Source organism: Sander vitreus, chromosome 15 (genome assembly GCF_031162955.1).
Source record: "Sander vitreus isolate 19-12246 chromosome 15, sanVit1, whole genome shotgun sequence".
In the NCBI taxonomy this organism is placed as follows: domain Eukaryota; kingdom Metazoa; phylum Chordata; class Actinopteri; order Perciformes; family Percidae; genus Sander; species Sander vitreus.
This window is the reverse complement of record NC_135869.1, coordinates 25,245,514-25,268,867: the sequence shown is the minus strand read 5'-3', so window position 1 is coordinate 25,268,867 and position 23,354 is coordinate 25,245,514. Positions and strand designations below refer to the sequence as shown.

Sequence of the window (23,354 nt, the reverse complement as noted above, 5' to 3'; positions counted from 1 at the left end):
AAACTAGATCTCTTTTATCCCTGCTCATTAAATTTATGGAAGAAACTCATATTTTTTGTACATATTTTTGTTCACATTTGTTTAGTGGCACTGAAGAGCTGAAAAGCCCAAATGTTACAAACCAAGGAGAGTCAGTTTATCTCTTACACGTCAAAAAGTACAGTTGCTCCCTATATTTCGGCTTCTTAACGAGAACGGAAATGTAAAGCCAAGGTGTTAATTTGCAGTGAGGGGGCTCAGGGATCAGGGGTCATTGTAAAAGAATTTACCAAAGACTTGTTTGTTAGCCTGCTGGACCGCTGGCAGTAAGTGCTGGACACACTCAGAGTGAAATAAAGCAGCAGATAACTGAAGCCTGAACTGGCAGATTCACATATAATCCGCCTTTAGTTTATGTTGCTGAACAGACAGTGACAGTCTGACATTCTGCTTTAAGGTAAGCCAGTTTTTTTTTGTTATTACGTGAGTTTGGTGTCTCAGTATATCCTCCAGTCTGTTTTTGAGGTTAGACTTAGATTTTCTTGGAACAGTTTTTCTCCTGATGATCATACAATGGGAAAGTTCTAGTGCAACATTTGAGATAATGAAAAGTAAAAGTAATTGACAACCAACAATGTGTTTTTTATGTATTTATTTTAGAAATTAGAAAACAGCACATAAGCGATGTCATCACAAGCAGTAGTCTGAACAGTTAATTATATATATATATATATATATATATATATATATTTTTTTTTTTAAAAGGCTGTTTACTTCTCTAAGCACCAAACTTTGGTTAAGCTTGTGCCTGATTACACATTCACTGAATGGTAAAGAGTTTTGACAGTAGCTTTGACTCTTTTTTTGTTTTTATTCATATTTCTATTTTCTGGCACAGATGCTTTTCTTCTCTGCTGTGGCCTGCCTGCTGGTTTTAGCACTGAGTTCACCCGTTGAAGCAGGCAAATGTCCCAAAGTGTGCAGCTGTGACAGCACCAAGCTCACGGTCACCTGTGTTGGCAAGAACTTAACGGAGATTCCCCCGACTATAGAGGAGGTGAGGAATTCAAATGTAAAGTGTAGTGCTTTCCTTTCACTTCACACAAGTGTACTAAAGTGCTCATATTATGCTTTTTGGCTTTTACCCTTTCCTTTATTGTGTTATATATCCTTTTGTGCATGTTATAGGTTTAAAAAGTGAAAAAGCCCAAAGTCCCCCCCAAAGGGACTTACCATCTCCAACAGAAAACAATGTTCACAAACCGCTCCAAACAGCTCTATTGTAGTCCAGCCTTTACTTCAGAGACAAACGTGGTCACTTTGGAACACACGTTATAATGCTCGCCTAGCTGCTGGTGTGGCACGGCCTCATACTCTGCTTCTGACTGGCTAGTAGTCCTTACCTAGGTACTGTCAGGGCACGCCCTCATACTCTGCTTCTAACTGGCTAGTAGTCCTTACCTAGGTACTGAGCATGTGCGACTCCCAACAAAGATGGAACAGAAGTGAGATGTCTCACTCTGTAGCTAAAACAGAGAGCTCAACACACAGGGTGAAAAGAGGAGCTGCAGCAATGTGCAGTACAACAAAAATATTAAACCATGTAAACCTATTCTGATATAACCTCTTAATACAATTATGAACCTGAAAATTAGCATAATATGAGCACTTTAATGGCAGCTGTTGACTAGTATGTGCATTTCAGATTAGGTAAATGTTAATCTATATCCTTGACGTTACACTTCCAGGATTGTTGTTGTAAAATCGGTGGATTAATGAGGACTATGGTTAATTGCTCCTCAGATCTCTGCAGGGTAAATCCAGACAGCTAGCTAGACTATCTGTCCAATCTGAGTTTTCTCTCGCATGACTATTTTGCAGCAGCCCTGTGCGGAGTTTAGCGCCGCCCATGAAGATGCTGATTGGTTTAAAGAAATGCCAATAAACCAGACCACTTTTCCTCCCATCCCCGAATGCTATGTAGAGTAGCCAGACCCTCCTTCAGCGCGCTTTGGAGGAGGGTCTGTCAAAGCGAGACTAGGTAAATGTACACACACTTTTTGCCATTCATACTGTTGGACAGCTATGAAGGAAAACAGGAGATACGTGTTTTGCACAGGGGCTCTACAGCAAAAGTATTGTTCTTATCACTGACAGAGCTCTATCAGAAAGATTCCAGTCAGGGGCCTCCTCCTGATTCTCCTACTGGCCTTTAATTGTGCATCACCACTGCCGCAGATACATCCTTTGTTTTATCGTTCTAACAGGTTACAGTGAAACTTGACCTGAGGAACAACAACCTGCAGGTGCTGCCCAGGGGTGCGTTCATCCTTACACCCTACCTCACCCACCTCAACCTGCAGCGCTGCAACATCATCAAGGTGAAGGAGGGTGCTTTCCGGACCCTGGGACGCCTGGTCTCCCTAAACATGGCCTACAACAAAATTGATGTGCTCTATCAGGTAGGAGGGCAGAACTGCAACACTGAAGAGACCGAGTTGAGTTGGTTTTGGCGGTTGAAACATTCAGAAAGTATGAGGTTATCTCATTTTCCCTTTCCCTCCCTATGTACCTCCTACCTCTGACCCGACGCAGGAGTCCTTTGACGGCCTCTCTTCCTTGAAGGAGCTGCACCTGGACCATAACCGTGTTGAAGAGATCCAGCCTGGAGCCTTCACACAGCTCGGTTTCCTCAACATGCTGGCCCTCACCTACAACCAGCTAGTTTACATCCCTAACATGGCCTTCCAGGTACTCAGACTTATTGATTATAGGATTTTGATCATCACAAACTGATATAAAATGTAAGATTCTGCTGCACACACATACTATACACACAATGAATGATTATGTTTGGCAATATGATCCCACAGCAATCTGACTCCTATTCCAGGGCCTGAACAACATCGAGTGGCTTCGTCTTAGCCATAACTCCCTGAACAACTTGGACACCGAGGCCTTCGCTGGACTGTTCACCCTGAGCCGCCTCAGCCTGGACCACAATGAGCTGCAGTTCTTCCCCACTCAGACCATGACCAGGTGGGACCATCTGAAGGATTATTATGAGCATTATACAGGTGTTATTTTAATATTCTAATGGAAAACAGTGCTTATGACTTCTCAGCAGAAGAATAGGAACAAATATCCTGAACCCAAACCTGATTGTGTTATCGCTGACCAGTACAAGACCAGAAAGAGAAATAACAACACTGGGATTGTCACTAAGATTTTCACCTTGAGGATAATCTGTCCTCTCTGTTAACACCCATTGCATGTCAGAGAAGAGGGATCTCTCATCTGTTGCTCTTCTTGAGTTTTCTTCCTTTTTTCCCAATTAAAATAGTTTTTGTGGCATTTTCATCTTATCCAAATTGGGGGACAAAGGAGGGTGTTCTCTCCACTCGGATTTGTGATTAAGAGCTTTATTTGACCTGAATCAGTGCAGTGTAATTTTTTGTTTTGGTTTTCAGTGACATGCCCTTGATGTAGATAGTATAAAAACACACTATTTCAGATCATTTTTTCATTTGTTTTGTTTTAAATGTTCAGTTTTGGTTATTAGATATACAGTAAATAATTACAGTAACAGAGGTAGGTACAACCTTGAAAACTATTAGGAGCCTATGTAGAAATATTTTATCAAAAAAATATGTGTATGTGCTCGTTGCAAAAGAGCTGTGGAAGTAGTTAAAAGTAATCTGGCTGGTGGCTGGGTTGGCTCAGTTGGTAGAGCAGGCGCACATATATAGAGGTTTATTCCTTGACGCAAAAGGTCCAGGGTTCAAGTCTGACCTGTAACGGTTTCCTGCATGTCTCTCCCCTTTCATATCTCAGCTGTCCTATCCTTTAAAGGCAGAAATGCCCAAAAAATAATCTTTAAAAAAATCACTCTGGGTGGCCTCTGATGCACAGAAAGTTAAGCTTAAGTCATAAAAATAGTTTAGGCTTTTATGGCATAGAGGTGCATTGTTTGAAGGTTGCGAGAACGGAGGAAGAAGTTGCACCACATAGAGGCCCCGACCTTGGCATGTGTGACTGTGTAAGATAACAGTTTCTGCCTAAGAAACTAGAAGACACCCCCCCCTGTGAGGATAAGATAAAAGCTTGAGAGAACAGATCAGAGCTCATAATTCGGAGGACAACTTGGTGGACCAGCTCTGACTCGATGTCTGTTCCCAGGGAAACGTAATCTCTGTTTGTGAACCCACAATTGTGTTGTAACTTTTATGCTGGACTCCGTAAACTTTGCTTAACTGAACTCTTTGTCTCAGATTGATCTTTGTGTTCTGGTAAACCTAAATCCGACGTAAGAAGGCGCGGGAATTAATAAATTAGAGTCAGATTTGACAGGCCTTAGGGCATTATTTTAGACATAATTCCCTCTACACCTACAGAGGGAAGAAATAGTACATAATGAAATATCAAACCACAGGTCATTTGTCATTCAACTTGTTACTTTACTCTCCTCTCCTTTTAAAGACCCCCTGAGGTCACGCGCCTGGACATAAGCCACAACCCCATGACCTACCTCGGGGAGGAATCCGTCTCCATGGCGAAGCTTACACACCTCTACCTCAACCACATGTCCCTTCAGGACCTGTCTAATCAGGCTTTGTCCCGCGCCCCCCTCCTCTCCCATTTGGACCTCAGCCACAATCAGCTTCGTTACCTGGAGCCCCTCTCAGGCCCAGAGGAGCTGACCAGCCTCAACTTGACAGGTACAACTCTGTTCTGACATTTTTGATTGACATAAAATCAGAGGCGGAGCCAGACGTTGTAAACATTTGAGGCTCAGCCCAAACCTAGGCGGGTTCTGGGCACATGCTCCATTTACGGAAGCTTTTTGCACTATTTTTCAAGCCATTTGAATTTGACTGGAATATCTAGAAATCTGTACATCATTTGGGAAAAGCATGATAGCTGCCAAGAAAAAGAATCATCCTGTAGAGCCTACATCCGACTTTGTATCTAATTGTTCTCCGACTGTTTTCATCATTTTGAAACCAGAACACATTAAATGTTAAGGACCAATTTTCACTCCTGTCCCCTAAAACGGGGCAAAAATTGTCTGATTTTTAAGTTACAAAGCGTAGGTAGGGAAGGAATTTGGCATATACAGCATTACTAATATAAAACATATTTTTTAGTAGAGTTTACAGAATAAATGGCGATATTTCCCTAGTAGTAGAAATGTTGCTCCTATGACTTGCCAGTCCAGTCAGAGAAACTGGCAAGACATTTGGGGCTGGAGCCACAGAAGCCACCCCCTCCTTCGGCCCCTGACACAAATTTAGACATGGAGGATAATAACATACATATACAATATTTCCTGATCATTACTCATTTTTCTTAAAAGGCAACCCAGTGTACTGTAACTGCTACATGCGGCCCCTGAGGGAGTGGGCGAGTGTCCGTGGTGTGAAGCTGCTGGGAGCCTGCGTTGGACCACCTCACCTCTCAGAGGAGCCGCTGCAGGCCGTGGTTCCTCTGGATCTGCGCTGCCGCAGCAGGGGGGAGATGCTGAAGGATGAGTTTGAGAAGGATGATGAGAGCACAGGAAGCATCCCACCCACAGCCAAACCCAAGCAGAAAGTCAAATGTCCAGTTAACTGTGACTGTGATGTGAGTGTTTTACAGTGCACCTCCAACATTAGCTGCTTTGCTTTCCTCTGTACATAAAGTGCGTGCAAAAGTCAGATTTTTAGATTGAGTTCCTACAATGGCTGGACTGTCAACATTATAGGATACCAAAAGTACGGAAGGCTTTTTTATAATAGGCGTAAAAACTCACTGTACTCTACCCGCCCAGCACCTAAACCATTGTTTTTAATACTGCATTCTGGTTTTAACCCTCCCTAGATTGAAGCTCAGCACGCCACATGTGAGGGTCGGGGTCACACCAAAGTCCCACGAGGCTTCCCCACTAAGACACAGCTGCTTGACCTCCGCAGCAACCACTTCCACTACCTTCCTGCCAACAGCTTCCCAGGCACCAGCCAAGTTATTTCTCTTCACCTGGAGTTGTGCAAAATCCACGAAATCGAAGGCGGTGCCTTTCGGGGAATGAAAAACCTGTTTTATTTGTATCTTTCTGACAATGACCTCACATCCTTGGACCCCAGAGCCTTTGCTGGAGCCCCAGAGCTCAACTACCTTCACCTGGAAGGGAACCGACTGATACAGTTCCCCGGATCAGGTGAGTGGTTAGTCCAGTCAAGGGTGGTTGTATGTACATTACAAGAATTTAGACCGTACATACAGTATGTATTTAAAGAAAACAGGAAACTAAAAGAAACATGATATTTTCTGTCTTTTTTGTGTCTCTCTTGTAGCTCTGTCAGTCTTACCAAGTCTGTTTGTGTTACACTTGGAGCGAAATGCCATCTCTAAACTGGAGCCCACTGGTTTGCTGTCCTCAGTAACACCTAAACTTCAGGAACTTTTCTTGACCAACAACACCATAACTGCTATTGCCAAGGGTGCTCTGGACTCGGCTTTCCTCGGTACACTTCATCTGGATTCAAATCAGCTGACGGAGATCCCTACCCAGGCTCTGTCCGAGGCCCCTAACCTGGAGGAACTCAACCTGTCTCAGAATTCAATTCGCTGGGTGGGACCAAATGCATTCAAGCCCATATCTCACAGTCTGAAGAGGCTTTACATGGACCAGATGGGCACGGAGAAGGTACGAGGACAACACTTCCCATATCTTAAGTGTCCCGTGCATCATAAACTTTCATTTTTGTCTTTTTAATCTATCATGTTATTATTAATTGTAGAAATACAGTATGTGGAGGTTTTTAATGCAATTTCACCAACAAGTAGCTGAAAGGACTCTTTGAAGCATGGATTTTGAGTGGATGCTTATTGCCATGTTGTTAGTTGTTGGAGTCTGAAAATCCAAATGAGGGTTAAAGGGTGGGAAGGAAGTCTAAGTCTGTGAAGTCTGTATGTGACTATATGTGAATTTAAGTATTGGATTAATATTATTCTCAACACTGAGACCATATTTAATGCTAACGGCTACAAAAAGCAGGAATTATTGCTGATCAGCTCTTTAAATGATACCACCGTCCAGATGTCCAGGGACGCTCTGGCAGGGCTGGGCCCAGGACTGAGGGCTCTGACTGTGAGAGGAAACCAGCTGGAGGAGCTTCCTGACCTGAGCCCCCTCACCGGCCTGCAGGTGGTCGACCTGCAGGACAACCCCCTGCTGTGTGACTGTCCTCTGCTGCCGCTACGCAGGTCAGTGCAGAGTTTCCCTGATATTAGGGCTATGCTAGTCTATATTCATGACGTTCCACTTCTGGGATTGCTCAGTTGCCGCTAAGGGTGGGGAAAAAACATCAATACAGCATAGTTTCACGATATTTTACTAGGCAATACTGTAGCGATACACAGACGCCAAGTATCAATCTATTACTATATATGTGTTGGTCAGTTTGTCTGCTTGACAATCCCATTTTGCAGCAATGAAATTGAAGTGAGGTGAACAAACAGAAAACATTGTCGACAAAGTTTCCTTTTGGGGGACACAATTTGAAATTGGGAAAAATTTGAAGTTGGAAAAAAGGTGATAAATTTCAATATATCGCAGAATATTGCAATGCGTTTAAAATCGCAATAATATCATATCGTGAGGCCTCTGGTGATTCCCACCCCTAGTTGCCGCCTAAATTCCGCCGGATGTCACTCTTTTTCGGCCGGATGTCCGTTACCTTCCTCTTTCTTTGTGTTGGCGTTCTAAACTCCGGTGGATTTCTGAGGACTATGGTTAACTGCTCCTCAGATCTCTGCAGGGTAAATCCAGACAGCTAGCTAGACTATCTGTCCAATCTGAGTTTTCTGTTGCATGACTAAAACAACCTTTGAAACGTACACACGTTCCACCAAAACAAGTTCCTTCCCGAGGCTATTTTGCAGCGGCTTTGTGGCTCTGCCCGGTGCTTAGCACCACCCATGGCGATTGTGATTGGTTTAAAGAAATGCCAATAAACCACAGCACGTTTTTCTCCCATCCCAGAATGCTGTGTGGACTAGCCAGACCCTCTTGTGCCTCGCTGTGGAGGAAGGTCGGGCAAAGCGAGATGCAAATCATTTGGAGGAAAACTTATTTTTTCCCTTTTGGGAATAACTTGAGATGTTATGGGCAAATTCATTGAAACTATTTTTTTGTTTTTAGCTTGTTTTTTTTTATAGCAGGAGGGTGGCACAGTTGGTAGTGGGGTTCCTGGGTTCTAGATTGTCAACTGTTATCAAAAGCTACATTATTGACAATACTTATTTGACTGTGTGCTTGTTTCCCTCTGTCTCTCAGGTGGATGGAGAATGTAAGTTTGGAGGTGATCGCCACCTGTGGTCACCCTCCTGAGGTCAGAGGTCAGAATGTCAGGGACATCCATGTGTTCACGTCCTGCCCAGAAAGCAGCGCTCCTCCAGACGAGAAGGTTGTTGTGGCCCAGATACCTCCAAATGTGAAGAAACCCAAAGCCAGCCTCTCGAAGGAACCTGGAGTCAAAGCTAGGCCTGCAAAGCCCAAAGCTAAACTACCCAAACCAACCAAGAACAAGCCTCAGAGGAAACCTGTGGCACCAAAAGTGATAAAGAACAAGAAGACACTGTAATAAGTGAATATAACAAATTAAAAGTGTGAAGATCATGTTTCAGAATTAAAGATCTTAAGATTATTGTGTGGAATTTACATACACTATTATACTACACTATCTGAGCATAATAAACACAGCAAAGCAAAGAAGGAAAAGAAAAGAAAGAAGCAACCTGAGTACCCAGCCTATTGCCTTCCCAATCCTACAGGAGATATACATTGATGGGATTTGTTTGACAGATAGTGAACATAACCACATCTTCAACACAGTAAAGATTGTCTCATTTAGTTCAGAGTGCCATCTCTAAAAAAACACTACAGTGACTAATGGGTTGTAAATAAATAATATTTAGCCTACCAATATACATACACGTCATACAGATATACAGATGTCGAACCAGTAAAGGGCATATCTGGTCGTTTGTGTGTTTTATAAGAGCTACACTACAGTGAAATAAGATCACATACTGCTGCCAGCCTGCTGCACTCTGTATACCTACCTCAAGTTGAAGAGTATATTGATTACTATAAATTCTCTAACTTTTGCAGTGCTGCACTATGGGGTTCCATGGTGTAATGGTTAGCACTCTGGACTCTGAATCCAGCGATCCGAGTTCAAATCTCGGTGGAACCTAAAATATTTTTAGTTTTCAATGCACTCTCCACTTCATTTTAATGAAAATGACTAAGTGTGCATTTCTTTCAAGCAACACAACACAATCAGATCCTCTTCAGAATGAGAAAATCATGACACAAGCGACTAAAGGACATGGTTGTGTAATAAGAACTACAACAGAAAACTACTACAACGGAAATTGCTGTGTTTCTTCCGGGTAAATAAACTCGTCACAAACTTCTCCTTTCAAGATGGCAGCAGCTATGGATGTAGATACGCCAAGCGGCACAAACAGTGGAGCTAGCAAAAAGCGATTTGAAGTAAAGAAGGTATGATTGAATGAAGTAACTCGGTGTCGTGGTGTAAAGGAATTGTATAATCTGCCGGGTGCCACAAATGACCGCTAAAACTCAGCTCACTGCTACTAACTAGCTAGCATATTTTCCGTTAGCATTTTAGCGCTAGCTCTATCCTATCGTTACGACAGTAGCTAATTTAAGCTAGCTGTTAGCCTGCCTCAAACAGGGCATGAATTTGCACTTCGCTTTTGGAGAATCGCATAAAAATGTATATCAAAACATATTGGGTTGTGATGGAGATCACCAACCCTCATCACAGTGTTATCAACGGAACAGAAAAGCCTTCCTGATGTTAACATTAAACCCTACGTAAAGTAAAAAAAAACAAAGCTCTTAACTCTGCGAGCTAAGTTAGCTTAGCTAGCTAAGCCGCATTTCCGGAGATTGATAGCCCTACGAGTCAAAACCTGAAGTTATGGTAACGTTGCCAACTAATTAACGTTAAATGTTTTGAGAACATTTTGTGAACCCAGCTTCCAAGGTTGCGTTCATTAACCAACGTCAGATGTAGTTAGTTAAGGTTATGTAATGGTATGACACAATATTAGATTTATATTTCAGTGACAGCACTGTAAACAGTTATCAGGTGGGGTGGGCGCCTGATCACAGACAACAATGAAATGAAAAGGCGTAGCTACCTAAAAGAAGAAGGTCCACTAGTGTCAGGACAATAACTTACCAGAACAACTTAGCATATTTTGAGTATAAAATGTAAATGTAGTTGTCATTAAATGTCTGTATTCTGTGGCCGGGTTGGGTCAGTGGGTAGAGCAGGCGCACATATACCTTCGAGGTTTATGCCTCGACGCAGAGGTCCAGGGTTCGACACCGACCTGTGACGATTTCCTGCATGTCTTCTCCCTTTCTCACCTAGCTGTCCTGTCAAAAATTAAAAGGCGGAAAAGCCCAAAAAATAATCTTAAAAAAGAAAATTCTATATTCTGTGTCATCTGAAGTGAATGTGTCGGTCAGATAACGTTTGTTTTTGATTCCGATTTCCCACCAGTGGAATGCTGTGGCACTGTGGGCCTGGGACATTGTGGTGGATAACTGTGCTATCTGTCGGAACCACATCATGGATCTCTGTGAGTTCACTTTCACAGTTTTGGACTTTCTCCTTTTGATACGTATTGGACTGTGAATAACGAATGAATTGGTCAGGGACAGCAGCTGTGAAATTGCACATCAACAACAAGTTGTTAGGTTCTAGTGACATCATGTCAGCTGTGAAATTGTTGACACATTTCTCCCTCCCTCATCAGGTATAGAGTGCCAGGCCAACCAAGCTTCTGCAACCTCTGAGGAGTGCACTGTAGCCTGGGGTGTCTGCAACGTGAGTTTCCATACTCTAACTTATGTCACTGATCAGGTCAATAACGGTTGTCTTGTCAAATTCTTTGCCCCTCAAGTAGAGATGTTCCGATACCGGTATCGGCTCCGATACTGCCTAAAACACTGGTATTGGTATCGGGAAGTACTGGAGTTTTTGCACCGAGCCGATACCACGTAATAAAGCCCTAAAGAAAAAATACGTTAAAGTAGTTTATTTATGTTCTTTTTCCGTTTATAATGGACTGTCAAACTAGATAATAAAAGAAAGTTGTGTGGCATTCATGTTTCACAAAGAGTTTAACCTGAGCCAGACTGACAACAAAGAGAAATAATATCACATCCATACAGGGGTAGTATACAGTTCTTAAAACATATGACACACTGGTATCGGATCGGTACTCGGTATCAGCCGATACGCAAGTTCAGGTATCGGTATCGGGAAGCAAAAAATGATATCGGACCATCTCTACCCTCAAGTGCAAAATGGTTCGCAAGTGACAGCTTTCTCTGTCTCTGGGGATATCCCATGTAACATGGTCATGTAACTTTAAATGTTGTAAACACATGACAAACGGAGAGATGGAGATGGGATATCTCAAATCCTTTGCAAATGAAACCAAAACTTCCTGCATGGCTAGATATAACTTAGTTAGATGATTATTCAAATTGAGAATCATTTCCTGAGAAAATTCAAGTGATTGCTGTGCACAGTTCTGATAGGGGGCTCTAAAACACTTAAGCATATTACGTTATAAAATTCAGAAACAGTACATGTCATCATAATGAGCATAATACCATATTACAGGAAATCCACGCTAACATGATCCCGTCAATTCTCATCCAGCAAATGTGGTTTCAAAACAGTAAGCGGATTGAGTGATTGATTTGTGTATTTTAGATTAAAATTAGAATAAGAGTGCTGCAACATGAGCAGGGAATCCAAATGATCAGTTATAGTAGTAGTGCACCACAATGTTTAAACTGTTAAATGGGTGACATAACTGATGCAAACAAACCTTTTTTTATAGTAAAATGATCATGTAATCTTGCATTATTTATAGATTAAAGAATTTTAATCTGTTGCTCTAAAATATTTTTAATCCAAGCAGTACAGTGCATATATACATATATATATATATATATATATATATATATATATATATATATATATATGTATGTATGTATGTGTGTATATATATTTCTACCCGTTTTTTTTTTTTTTTTCCTCTTCCCCAGCATGCCTTCCATTTCCACTGTTTTTCCCGCTGGCTGAAAACCAGACAGGTGTGCCCTCTGGACAACAGGGAGTGGGAGTTTCAGAAGTGAGTATCAGTACTTGTAATTTCAAGTGTAACTCTTGAAAGTGTAGCACAGATGTATGGCTTTGGGGAAATGTCTGTGGATTATTGTAACAAACACAGTATGTCCTTTCTCTCTCATGTTTTTTCAGATACGGACACTAGCTGTATTATTGCTGGCCTGTTTTCTTGGCTACTACAAGTGTCACCCTCACTGCTTCTCTGTTCCCTCCCACTTGTAAGCCTAGTTATTTTACACCCATGTCTTTGTTTTGGTATGTTGTAAGTACACAAATAAACATTAATGTTGTCACAAATCTTGTTTTACTGGTGCATGTAGTAGGGCTTTCTGACGAAGCAGGAAGGCCAGCTGCTGAAAATAACAAGGTTTATCATTCACGTGCAAGAACTCTTTCACAACTTGGTTAATATTAAACTACATTTTGGTGGATCAAAATCTGTCTGAGGGGAATTTGCTTGGTCAGATCAGCTTTGACGCAGGGATTCAGGGCTTCATGAGAGCCAGACCCACCACGTATTATAGAGCAGTAATCCTCTGGCTGAAAAACAGATTCCCTGTGGGGATTAAGTGGCCTGCTGAGCCACTCTCCCTCTGGGCCTGATTTATACAGCAGCACCTGTAGGGACTCACTTGTATATTCAGTTTCTGTTTGTCAGAAGGAGGAGGTACTTGTTTTTGTGATTACGTTTTTATTTTTAAAATGAATGGGGCATTCTTCTTTAATTGATAGGACAGTTGTAGACAGGAAAGGAGGACAACATGCAGCAAAGGGCCACAGGTAAGAATCGAACCTTGGGCCGCTGCAGTAAGGACTGAGCCTTCGTACATGGGGTGCCAAAAAACATACAATTTACAACACTAGTACAGTGCCTGTTGAAAATGTGCCCGTTTGTGGGGTTGGTTCAGCGGGTAGAGCAGGCGCACATATACGACATGCACCAGGATTAAAGCCCCAAAAAAAAGTTAAACAATGAATCTGTCAAAATACAGAAAATTCCCACCATAATTTACACTGCCTTCAAAATTGTAACAGTTGACTATCTGGTTTAGTTAAACCAGTTTCATTAGTATGAGGAACGGTTTCTTCAAATGAGGATACGTGAGAGGCTGGAACTCAAACGATACATTGATTTATGCTAAATACCCCAATTTACAATGGAGTTAACTATAAATCCACATACACGGTGCTGGGTCCAACGTGTTCCTCGACAGAAAACCTAAACTCGTGTCAGAGACCCACTGAGGGTTAAGTGAAGGTCCTCCTGGATGTTAATTTGCTAAAAATATGAACTCACTGAAGCTTTCTGGAACAGATGAGAAACAGCAGTAAAAGATGTACCGTTTGTGCATGTTGTCATTCTGTAAAATCTGTCTGGTATGTACAACTAAACTACAAAATAATGTCAAACCTGTTTTGAAGCAACAGAGGTTTTATTATTGTGAATCATCATTAATCATAATTTTCCAACAGGGTCAGACATTAAGATCAGTCATTTTTTTTTGCATTTATAATAATGGACCAGATTACAAAAAGTGGCGACATTTTGTGAGAATTCGGCTATGTTTGGAGAAAGGAAAAAACCTAAACCATTACCACGTATTCAATGGCTGTAAAAATAATTGTATGCAGGAGCTTCCAGTTTAGCGTTTTCAGATGCAGGATAAGAAATGTCAACCTGTGGTTTAGTAAAGTCCCAGCTGAGACGAGTCAGTGGAGGTTATCAGACCTGACGTCTAACCATCGGGTTGATTTGTTGAGACGTTGCTAAGTGCTAACAGGCTGATTAAGAACATTTAAAAAGTTGCCCCACCTTCTCTACATGACACCAATTAACCCGTCACTTGCTCCCCTGTTTGATCTGCACACAGTGGAATAATTGTTGAAAAGCGGTGTGGCTCTCCAGATTGTTTCACCACGTATCCTCTCATCCTCGGTCCCGTCTATGGCTGTGGTGAAGCTCCAAATTTGGAACTCAGCTTGGTGACGAGCGCCATGATTTTGGGGTTGTTCTGGTACTTGGAGATGTTGGCCGGGTTCTGTGCCACATCCTGGAAGGCAGTCATCACCTCAGGGTCCTGCAGTTTAATATGGAATACAAACGGGGTCACCTTTATTCACGTCGACTTTAAAGACAAGGTGAAATGAAAAGTTCTAATGTTGGGGAGTGTGGGTGAAGGTTAAAGCTGCAGCTCTCCCCTCTCGGTGCGCAGAACAGCCAACAGAAACGCTTGTTCTCTCCTAAATGACCTGCGATTGGCCCAAATCTCCCGTCATGGCTAGATTATCTAAAGCCTGAAAACAGAGCCAAGAGGAGGTGCACAAGTCTAGTTCTCTCTCAGACCCCTTGAATTACACTATGCTGAAAGATTATTATGAAGTTGTTGCCCAATGATGCCAAACTTAAAATGCCTACCACAGCTTTAACATTGTTGTCTACAGCTCTGTATCTCTCCACAGCTCCATATTATTGAGTGCAGGCCCAGGTGTTCTGACTTTGAGGACATGAACAACGTCCCAGTTAGTTGGGTTGAGTGGCAGTTAGGAAGAAAGTTTGCCTCTCTAATGACGCTGTGGCAGTGAGAGTACATTGGCTGTTCTGTGTAGACAGGATCTCTCTCCCCCCCTAAGATAATTTTTTGGGCATTTTAGGCCTTTATTTGTATATGACAGCTGAAGACATGAAAGGGGAGAGAGAGGGAACGACATGCAGCAAAGGGCCGCAGGTCGGAGTCGAACCTGCTGCCACTGCGTCGAGGAGTAAACCTCTATATATGGGCGCCTGCTCTACCAGGTGAGCTACCCAGGAGCACCCCCCTGTAGCTTTTTAATCTCAGAGTGAACAACAGGATAACATAAGTTCACCTCTATGCGGCACTGCCAAAGGCTCAAATACACGTGGTGTGTGGACCTCCCCACAACATCCTCCTACCCCTGTAAGTGATGATGATTTTGTATTCGTTGTCATTCTGAACTGTCAAAAAGACCCTCCGCAACAACCTGTTGTGTGAAAATAACGCAGGTCTAAATACAGGGTCTTTTCTGTGTTTAAGGCTGTATTTGACTTCTGTTACTGTACAAGTGAGCTTTAGAGGTTGCCAGTAGGTTTTTGTTACATTTGAACAGAGCCAGGTTAGCCATTCCCCCTCGTTTCCAGTCTTTACGCTAAACTAATACAGATACCATACAGACTTGAGAGTGGTATCAATCTTCTTATCTCTTTGCAAGAAAGCGATTAAGCGTATTTTACTAGAGTCATGGGACATAGCAGTGGAAGTGGTGGGATTTTGAGCAGTTAAGTCACCTTCATGGCATTAAGCAGCTCAGGATCCTTCAGGAGTTCGCCGAGACCAGGCATGCCAGCAGGGGCTCCGCCTGGGAATCCAGCAGGACCTGCAGAAAAACAACCACACTTATTAACTGTAGCAGCACATCAGTCTGACAAATCATTGAGGAATCCCAACGGAACAGAGAAATACTTTGGAATGTTGCTGGGGGAGCTGTAAATACAGTGAGACAGGAAAGGGTACAAACAAATGACTCAAAATAAATATCCATCTGTAATTCAAGGACACGGTCTTCTGTCTTGGATCTTACAGCATACAATACGCAATAAAATAATAAAAGTGTTTATAAGAGTATGAATTATTTCCCGCACGGTATTATCTTTCCATTTGCTTCGCCTATAATTTGAAGCGTTCATCTCATCCCATCGTGCAATGAACGGGCTCGTTTCTACTCTCCTACCTGGGAAGAATCCTCCTCCGAACTGTCGGGCTTCCTCCTCCTGTTGAAAGACAAAAGAACGATACGAGTTTAATAGTGTTGGACGCATTCAGTGGTTGTCATTAGGCTAACTAATAACTATCGTTGTGAAAATGTTAATCGCATTTGCTTTGTGTTCAAAATAATGGATTTAACCCTCCTGTTGTCCTCGGGTCAAATTTGACCCGTTTTCAAAAGGTTTTGATGTCAGAAATGTGGGTTTCTTTCAACCAAATTGTCAATAACGTGGATGTTGCATACAACCCTCTTCCCAAGTAAAATACATGATCAGTTCACTACTTTCATTGAATTTGGGTGTTTTGTTCAATATAAATGCATTTGAAGAAAAATTGATAAAAGAACGTAAAAAAACAAACAAAAAAAAACAACAAAACTCACAAAAATGTCAGAAAAAGCACAAAAAATTTGAAATTCTGACCCAGAAAAACAAAAAGTTGCATCATCGATGGGAAGACAACACAAGGGTTAAGAATGTAGATTATGTCATTTCTGATGGAGACAGCCTTGAGCTTAACCCCTTCTCTTAACAACAATTGTCCAATCCTAGTTTAGCAAACTGAACTAGACACGTGTTGAAGAAGTGTGCATGATACTCTGTATATTAAGTGTTTGGAGAGTGGTTTCTTTTTTGAAGCTTTTTAAAAAAAAAAAAAAAGCCTTTTCACGACCAATGACACAACAGTAAACATGTAAAGCGTGATCTATGGTTCTGCGGAGGCTCCATGCAGAGCTTTTGCCATAGCCTACGCAAGTGGCCTGATGTTTATACTTATATATATAGTTTAGGAGAATAGCAGAGTCGGTGTGTGTGTGGGGAGTGTGTGGTAGGGAGAGTGACGGCGATTAGCTTCGGAGTGAGTACCGACTCGAGTCATAGTGAGAGAAACAAAGTGTCTCCTCCTGTGCTTTCTGACCACGGTGGGAAATCTGGAGCAGGAAAAGTTAACCCTCTCCTTGATTTCATGTCGTTTATGGAGAACGAGAACCAGGAAATGAGTCAGGGGGTGGGGGGGGAATGCAACGCTACCCAGCCACGGCCGAGCGATGAGAGTCCCCCGTGACGTGTAGTTACATTGTTCGAGAGGTGCACATCAGGCTACGGCGTAGGGTCCGTGTCTCCACGCACCAAGTACAGTACGTAGCCACGGCGTAGCTTTAACGCAGAAGCATAAATCGCCTTTTAGACATGGATTTTTCGTTAGCATGTCCAGCTATCTAGCTTACAGTAGAACCCAGCGTTACTTCAAAGTCCAAGGGGCATTTCATACTACATTATTTTGTCGGGTTACAAGTTTTGTATAAGCTCGTCAGGGGCAGTAACAGCAGCTAAGGGGGGTGGGGCTTAGCGGACATCTGTTGTGCCTTTGAGCCACCAAGGTGGGAAAATCATGGACACCAGTGTGTTCAGCTGCAACTTTAAAGTGCACAGCTTTTATCAACTAACTTCATTATATTAGTATGATGTTACAGTTGACTGTGTAGGAAGAATAGCTCAACTTAACCCTTGTGTTGTCTTCCCGTCAACCTTCCCGTTTTTTTTTGAAGCCTTTTTGTTTGTTTTTGCTTTTCTGATATAAAACAAAAATTGAAAAGTCAACACAAGGGTTAAGAGACATTGATTATACTTTGGTAATCCCCACAGCATCTCACCCTCTGAGCCCGTGCATGCTCCTCTCTGGCTTTCTTTATCCGCTCTTGTTTCTCCTTGACATCCCTCTCTTCTCTCTTACGCTCGTACTTGCGTCTGTGCTCGATGATTTTGTTAGCCTGAAAAAACAGGAAACATGACAAGAATGACGAACCACAAACTCACAGCTGGGAGCATCAGCTTTGAGTCTCTGTCTGCCATTATGGGCTTCTGGAGCCCTACTCTGATCAAACTGTTCATCTGTAACAGGATCATGTGAACACTGATCAACCCTTCTATTCAGAGCTTGAATACATTAAAGTAACATATCTGCTTTACAGTTAGTACAAACTAATTTAAAAAGGCTGAACCATGTTTTTTTATTCTCCCTTTTCTCTTGTATTATACCTTAGGCTGGACCTCCTTCAGCATTACACTGGCATCCTCGTCATAGTCCAGTTTACAAGCTGTGGCCAGGTCCTTGGCTGCCTCCTCCCAGTGGCCCAGCAGCCTGCAACACACGTATACACACATTTCATGTTCTACCCTTTGAACTAAAAGCGATCTTGCGGGTTCATTGAATGTCACACTGTGAGATTGCTTTGATAAAATCTTGGTTGCAATCTGTGTCAGAATGCGTCATCAACAAAAGACATGGTTGAACATTATTCGAAAATAGTGCTTACAATGGGAATTCTGTGTCATTTCTTGCCGTACTCTGATTGGCTGGTTTGTGATGTGTGTTGTTGTGGCAGTCACGTGAGAATCTGGTCCTACAGCTCTGACACAGTCAGGATTTTAATGCAGGCCGCTTTGGTCACCAAAACTCAAAAAAACAAAAAAAAACAGCTGTGAACGTGCCTCACGGTGCAGACTAACACCGGGAACACACCGTAGGCGCTAAGTGTCGCGTAGTGTAGACACCAGCATGACCGTGCGCTTGGCCATTCACACCAGACTCGTATTTCTACGCGCAGGTCACAAAGCGATCCTTCTCCTCTCGGCTCTCTCAGATAGAAAGAGACAGGATGAGTGGGGTAAAACTGGCAATTGTAGCGAGCGTGTGTGTGTGTCACTCTCTGTCCGTCCGTCAGCTGATTAAATATGAAATGCCGGTTGTCAAACAACATGAGGTGTGTCTTACTTAAAGTGTGTACACTGAGGGTTTGGTTGTGTCACGCCTATGTAAAGGTGTTAAATAGAAATGTACCTGTGAGCTTTTCCCCTCCACTTGTACGGCTGTGCAGAGTCTGGGTTGATGCTGATGGCTCTGTCACAGTCTCTTATGGCTGCGTTGGGTTTCTGCATCTGGATAAAGACACTAACACAAAGAGGACAACAGACTACACTCAGTCATTCATAACAGACACTGTAACAGGAGTCAAAAGGCAAGAAGACACCATTTAAAAGCTCTTAAATATAATGTATTATTTTGAGGAATCTAACAGCGGCTTGGCTGAATGATACTTTAATGCTCTGCCATGGATAACCTGAATAAAAGACACCGAGGACTCTCACCTTGCCCTCTTGGCGTACATGATGGCTACGCAGGGGTTCAGCTTGATTGCTTCAGTAAAAAGATCCAGAGCTTTTTGCAGATCACCTGTAAGAGAAAAACAAATTGAAAATGGTATTAGAGAACATCAATCTAATTCAAGTTTGAGCGTCTTTCCATTTACCTAATCAGTCCGCATTCACCTTCTGAAGAGAACATCAACCTACCTTCTCCGAGAGCATCGATGGCTGCTATCTTCTTCTCATTGGCCTGGTCCATCATCTCCTCTGTGACCTGGGGAAATGTATGGACACAGATGTTCAAACTAAGTCTGTCTAAAGTGGTAAAAGCGTAGTTATTTTCCAGGATGGAATCTTCCATATTTTACTCATTTTCAAGTTAATTTTTTTTTTTTTGCTTTATAATTTTTAAAAAAAGACATTGGATGCCTATACAATATGGGACATTTTGAATTTTGTATGCATGATAATTGATAAAAATATAGAAAAGCTCAACATTTTACCTCAGTGTTTTCAAACTCTCCCATGTCCTGTGGCTCATCAGTGTCTGGTTCGATCACTCCGTCTTTGTCTATTTCTGAAAAAGATCCAACAATGAGCTCGGGTTGTGACACACAAACAATATTACTTTAAAAACCTGATTTACCGTACTCGTTCACAGTAATAAGGACATATAGGTAATAAGATACAGGTAAGTTTTAGAACCATTAGTGTAATGACAATTCATTGTTTTGCAGGGGGTTATGCGCTGTATCTACTCTCTCCACAGGAAAAGGCCCATGTCCCCTAAGACCAGAGCCGCGATTTAGGAAACGTTGTGTACCTATATCACTCTCCTCACTCGTAGACAGTACAGGAGGCTCAGGAGCTGGAGCTGATGTAGGAGGAGGACCACAAGGACAGCCACCCTGCAAGTCAGAGAGTGCTCTGTTACAACACGTGTGAAAAGCGTACAAATATCAAATCATAAAAAGTATAGCATGATAACTAGGGTTGGGCATCGTTTTGATTTGAACAATTCTGATTGCAATTTCTATTGTTCCTTTCGATTACTGTTCTTATCGATTGGGATTCTTTATTTCGTGGAATTTTAGGCCTTTAGACAGGACAGCTTTAGACATGAAAGGGGCTAGAGAGGGAAACGACATGCAGCAAAGGCGCCCAGGAGTTGAAACCATTTTTAATAATGTTTTGATTCAATGGTGATTTACAGTTTTACCGGGCTTTTTCAACATAAAATAAAGCCACACTAGAGCGCCGCTTATTGCACTCAATGGCTGCAACACAACAAGCGCCTGAAAGTACGGCGACCACTCACATAACCAAAACTTGCGTGTGCTAAATAATGAACCAATTGGATTTGAAACGATTTCATTGGAATAGTAATTTTTGAAACGATTCCAAGTTGGAACCGGTTTTCGACACCCAATCACCCAATAATGATAACAATATTCATGTGTTACCTGGCATGACTCCTTTGTCTTGGCTGGGGGAGGGATCGTTGCATCCATTCTGCAATATAAAAATATGGAGTACAATTCAGCTAACAATACAAGTGACAGGGTTAGGGTTATTGCCAATATCAATTCTATCTATTATCTTTATCAAATAATCTCCAGATAATTTCCAATTAATTGTTAGATCTATAAAATGTCAACAAATGGTTCCCAGAACACGTGGTGATGTCTTCAGAATTGTTTTGCCAAATCAACAGTCCCTAAAGATTTTCACAAGATAATAATCACATTGTAGAAGCAAGAACTAGAGAAGTTTGGCCATTTATGGTTAGGAAAATTACTACAACCATTTATGGCTGATCAAACGTGTTGCCAACTAATGTTCTGTCAATCTATTATTTAATTAAAACCGACTTATTGTTTCAGCTCTATTTAAGTCTGTATTTCACTTAACCGCAGCAGCTTTTTATAAAATAAAAATAAATTAACTTTATGAGTCTAAATCTTTGACAAAGTGTGAATGGTTTCTATGCGTTTTTGAGTACAAAATAACATTAGGGAGATAGAAAAAACAGTTACTTGTAAGTCAGTGTTCAATCAGTGGTTTTCAAAGTGGGGTCCGGGGACCCCCAGGGGTCCTTGAGGTGGTTCCAAGGGGGTCCCCAGCAAAAAGGGGAATAATTAATTTGACTATAATTCCGTCCATAAGTAACACAATGACCGAATGTATGACTATTTTGGTCATGGGTTTCATACACTTCGTGTAATAAAACGTCTAAAAAGCAAAAATCCTATCAGATGAGGGATCCTGGGACAAAATATTATCAAATGGGGGTCCTTGGTCTAATTTGTCAGTTTATGGGAAATTCGCGTTAAAAGTTTGGGAACCACTGGTGTAAGTCATCAAAGATAAGTTTGTTGAATGACTTTGCACGTTCTGTGGTCCGAAAGGTGGGCGGGACAGGGCACGTGGTAAGCCTGTTTGAGACTTTACGTTATCTAGCTAAGCAGTTTACTGACATAATGAATCCTCCATTAATCTGTTACATAACAACCGGTATACTTGCACAGAGGATTTACCGGTTGGAGCAACAGTTATGCTCCCATGTATAACATTACTGACCCAAGCAACCAGGTCCGGAAGAAGCTCATCTCTGGAAGGTGCAAAATCTGAGGATTGGACTCGCACATCTGCACGAAGGCCTTTAACTCTGCCACTTTTCGTGGGTCCATGCTTCTCTGTCACGTACAACACACAGCGCGCTGCATGTGGGGGAACCCAGAAAGAAAAACAATTAACAATTTATACTCTTTGTCTGGCTTTGTTTACGTGCTCAGGTGCTAACGTTATTGCCAGGGTTGTTAAGCTAGCAAAGTATGCTAACGATACGATAAAATACTATCTCACCTTTGTTCACTCCACACTTCAACAATACGTGAAGTTGCGGGGCTAACAATGAAACCATGCACAATTAGCATTATTGGCTATTTGGCGTTAAGTTCGCAATCCAGAAGTTTCTGGAAATGTGATGCCATAGCTGACGCATGATAACGTCGTTAGCTAAGGTTAATGTTAGCTGCAATACGGGCCGTGATTAATGAAAAACAGTTGGTAGCTGCAGCCATAAATGTCAGTATTTGAAGGCAAACGCACCTGAACAAAGATGTACACCGTTGAAACCTGAGAAGAAACCCCGTTGAGGATGGTTGCAGCTGATTTTTATCACCTCAACTCTGCTTCACTGGTAGTGGCGTCGCTCCTGTGTTTTCATTCAGGCGAGTAGTCGGACAGACTGATAGAGGACCTGGGAGTTTGTAACCCTGAATTTGGCCTGTCAGGTCGATGCGTACAAATCCGCAACCATCAAAGCTGCTGGAGTATACCATTATACATTATTATAGTGGTTGATTCCAAACGATTAAAAGTCAGACATTATTTAAAAACATCGTGACAACATTGTTATGATTTTTTAAATATTATGTTAGTACAATTTCTAGTAAGCACATTGTGATTTGTAGTAATGCATGTGTTGGAAAAATGTGTAGTGACATATCTAGGAGATTATTGTTTTGGTTCATCTTCCCTTGTATGCTGCTCCTAAATGTTGACTTTTGTTCTTCTCTAGCCTTTCTGCTTTTTACTGGTGATTTTTAAAGTAATTCCCCCTTTTTGTTTTGTTTTTGTTGTTTTTTTTTGCTTGGGTGGTTCTTTTCTTTCTTGTACGTTGACAACATTTGTATTGTGTCTACTGATGTACATTTTTCTTTCCCCTACAAGAGTTTTGTATGTTGTCATTTTTTGTCAATAAAAGCTAAATGTGTATAGGAAGGCAAGACATGCCACATCTCACAGTTTCTTCAGTGTGATTTTTTTCTATATATTACGTCAACACATGAATGCAGCACAAATGCCCTAGCTCAGTGGTTCCCAAAGTTCGAGTCCGGGGACCCTCAGGGGTCCTTGAAGGGGTTTGAGTGGGTCGGTGGGTTACCAGCAAAATCGGGGAATTATTGGAACAAGCTTATAATGATGCCAGTGCTTGCATAACCTGTAGCCTCACATAGCCATTTCATTGGTGAAGCTTGCTGTGAGGTTTAGGCTAACTAAAATAGGTGATCAACAATGGCTGGCAAAAGATTATCAAATGTGATGGATAATATATTCTAAGAAAGAGCCTGAGGGGATCATGTCTCCCCAAAATGTTTTTTTATACTTAATATGACTGTTAGTCTGGAATCAAGGTAACAAAAACATGAATG

General features: G+C 41.9%; 3 protein-coding genes and 1 non-coding gene across 4 annotated transcripts; 3 read left to right on the top strand and 1 right to left on the bottom strand.

Moving 5' to 3' along the window:
• The first annotated feature begins 877 nt into the window (after positions 1-877).
• On the top strand, positions 878-8,629 carry chadla (chondroadherin-like a). The gene is made up of 10 exons (XM_078269829.1): positions 878-1,036; positions 2,247-2,441; positions 2,575-2,730; positions 2,873-3,018; positions 4,459-4,697; positions 5,336-5,601; positions 5,839-6,175; positions 6,312-6,664; positions 7,058-7,224; positions 8,297-8,629. Exons 1-10 carry the CDS (start codon positions 878-880, stop codon positions 8,601-8,603), a joined length of 2,325 nt encoding a protein of 774 aa, XP_078125955.1. The 3' UTR covers positions 8,604-8,629.
• Positions 8,630-9,146: 517 nt separating this feature from the next.
• trnaq-cug (transfer RNA glutamine (anticodon CUG)) lies at positions 9,147-9,218 on the top strand. The gene has a single exon. It is a non-coding gene; the product is annotated as a tRNA-Gln (tRNA).
• A 200-nt stretch (positions 9,219-9,418) lies between these two features.
• On the top strand, positions 9,419-12,506 carry rbx1 (ring-box 1, E3 ubiquitin protein ligase). The gene is made up of 5 exons (XM_078269452.1): positions 9,419-9,529; positions 10,566-10,644; positions 10,822-10,892; positions 12,128-12,213; positions 12,342-12,506. Exons 1-5 carry the CDS (start codon positions 9,452-9,454, stop codon positions 12,352-12,354), a joined length of 327 nt encoding a protein of 108 aa, XP_078125578.1. The 5' UTR covers positions 9,419-9,451; the 3' UTR covers positions 12,355-12,506.
• A 1,117-nt stretch (positions 12,507-13,623) lies between these two features.
• st13 (ST13 Hsp70 interacting protein) lies at positions 13,624-22,397 on the bottom strand. The gene is made up of 13 exons (XM_078269451.1): positions 22,249-22,397; positions 21,718-21,857; positions 20,601-20,649; positions 19,961-20,045; positions 19,641-19,714; positions 19,345-19,411; positions 19,141-19,225; positions 18,833-18,943; positions 18,031-18,133; positions 17,646-17,762; positions 15,957-15,996; positions 15,514-15,602; positions 13,624-14,287 (listed from the first exon to the last, which is right to left on the bottom strand). The coding sequence occupies exons 2-13, from the start codon at positions 21,825-21,827 to the stop codon at positions 14,153-14,155; spliced, it is 1,065 nt and encodes a 354-aa protein (XP_078125577.1). The 5' UTR covers positions 21,828-21,857; positions 22,249-22,397; the 3' UTR covers positions 13,624-14,152.
• Positions 22,398-23,354: the final 957 nt, after the last annotated feature.

Coding starts and splice junctions, on each gene's coding strand:
- chadla (XM_078269829.1), top strand. CDS start 878: ATGCTTTTCTTCTCTGCTGTGGCCTGCCTGCTGGTTTTAGCACTGAGT. Junction 4,698..5,335: donor GACCAGCCTCAACTTGACAG/GTACAACTCTGT, acceptor TTTTCTTAAAAG/GCAACCCAGTGTACTGTAAC. Junction 5,602..5,838: donor CAGTTAACTGTGACTGTGAT/GTGAGTGTTTTA, acceptor AACCCTCCCTAG/ATTGAAGCTCAGCACGCCAC.
- rbx1 (XM_078269452.1), top strand. CDS start 9,452: ATGGCAGCAGCTATGGATGTAGATACGCCAAGCGGCACAAACAGTGGA. Junction 10,645..10,821: donor GAACCACATCATGGATCTCT/GTGAGTTCACTT, acceptor CTCCCTCATCAG/GTATAGAGTGCCAGGCCAAC. Junction 10,893..12,127: donor TAGCCTGGGGTGTCTGCAAC/GTGAGTTTCCAT, acceptor CCTCTTCCCCAG/CATGCCTTCCATTTCCACTG.
- st13 (XM_078269451.1), bottom strand. CDS start 21,827: ATGGACCCACGAAAAGTGGCAGAGTTAAAGGCCTTCGTGCAGATGTGC. Junction 19,226..19,344: donor CATCGATGCTCTCGGAGAAG/GTAGGTTGATGT, acceptor TTTCTCTTACAG/GTGATCTGCAAAAAGCTCTG. Junction 18,134..18,832: donor TGGAGGGGAAAAGCTCACAG/GTACATTTCTAT, acceptor CGTGTGTTGCAG/GCTGCTGGGCCACTGGGAGG.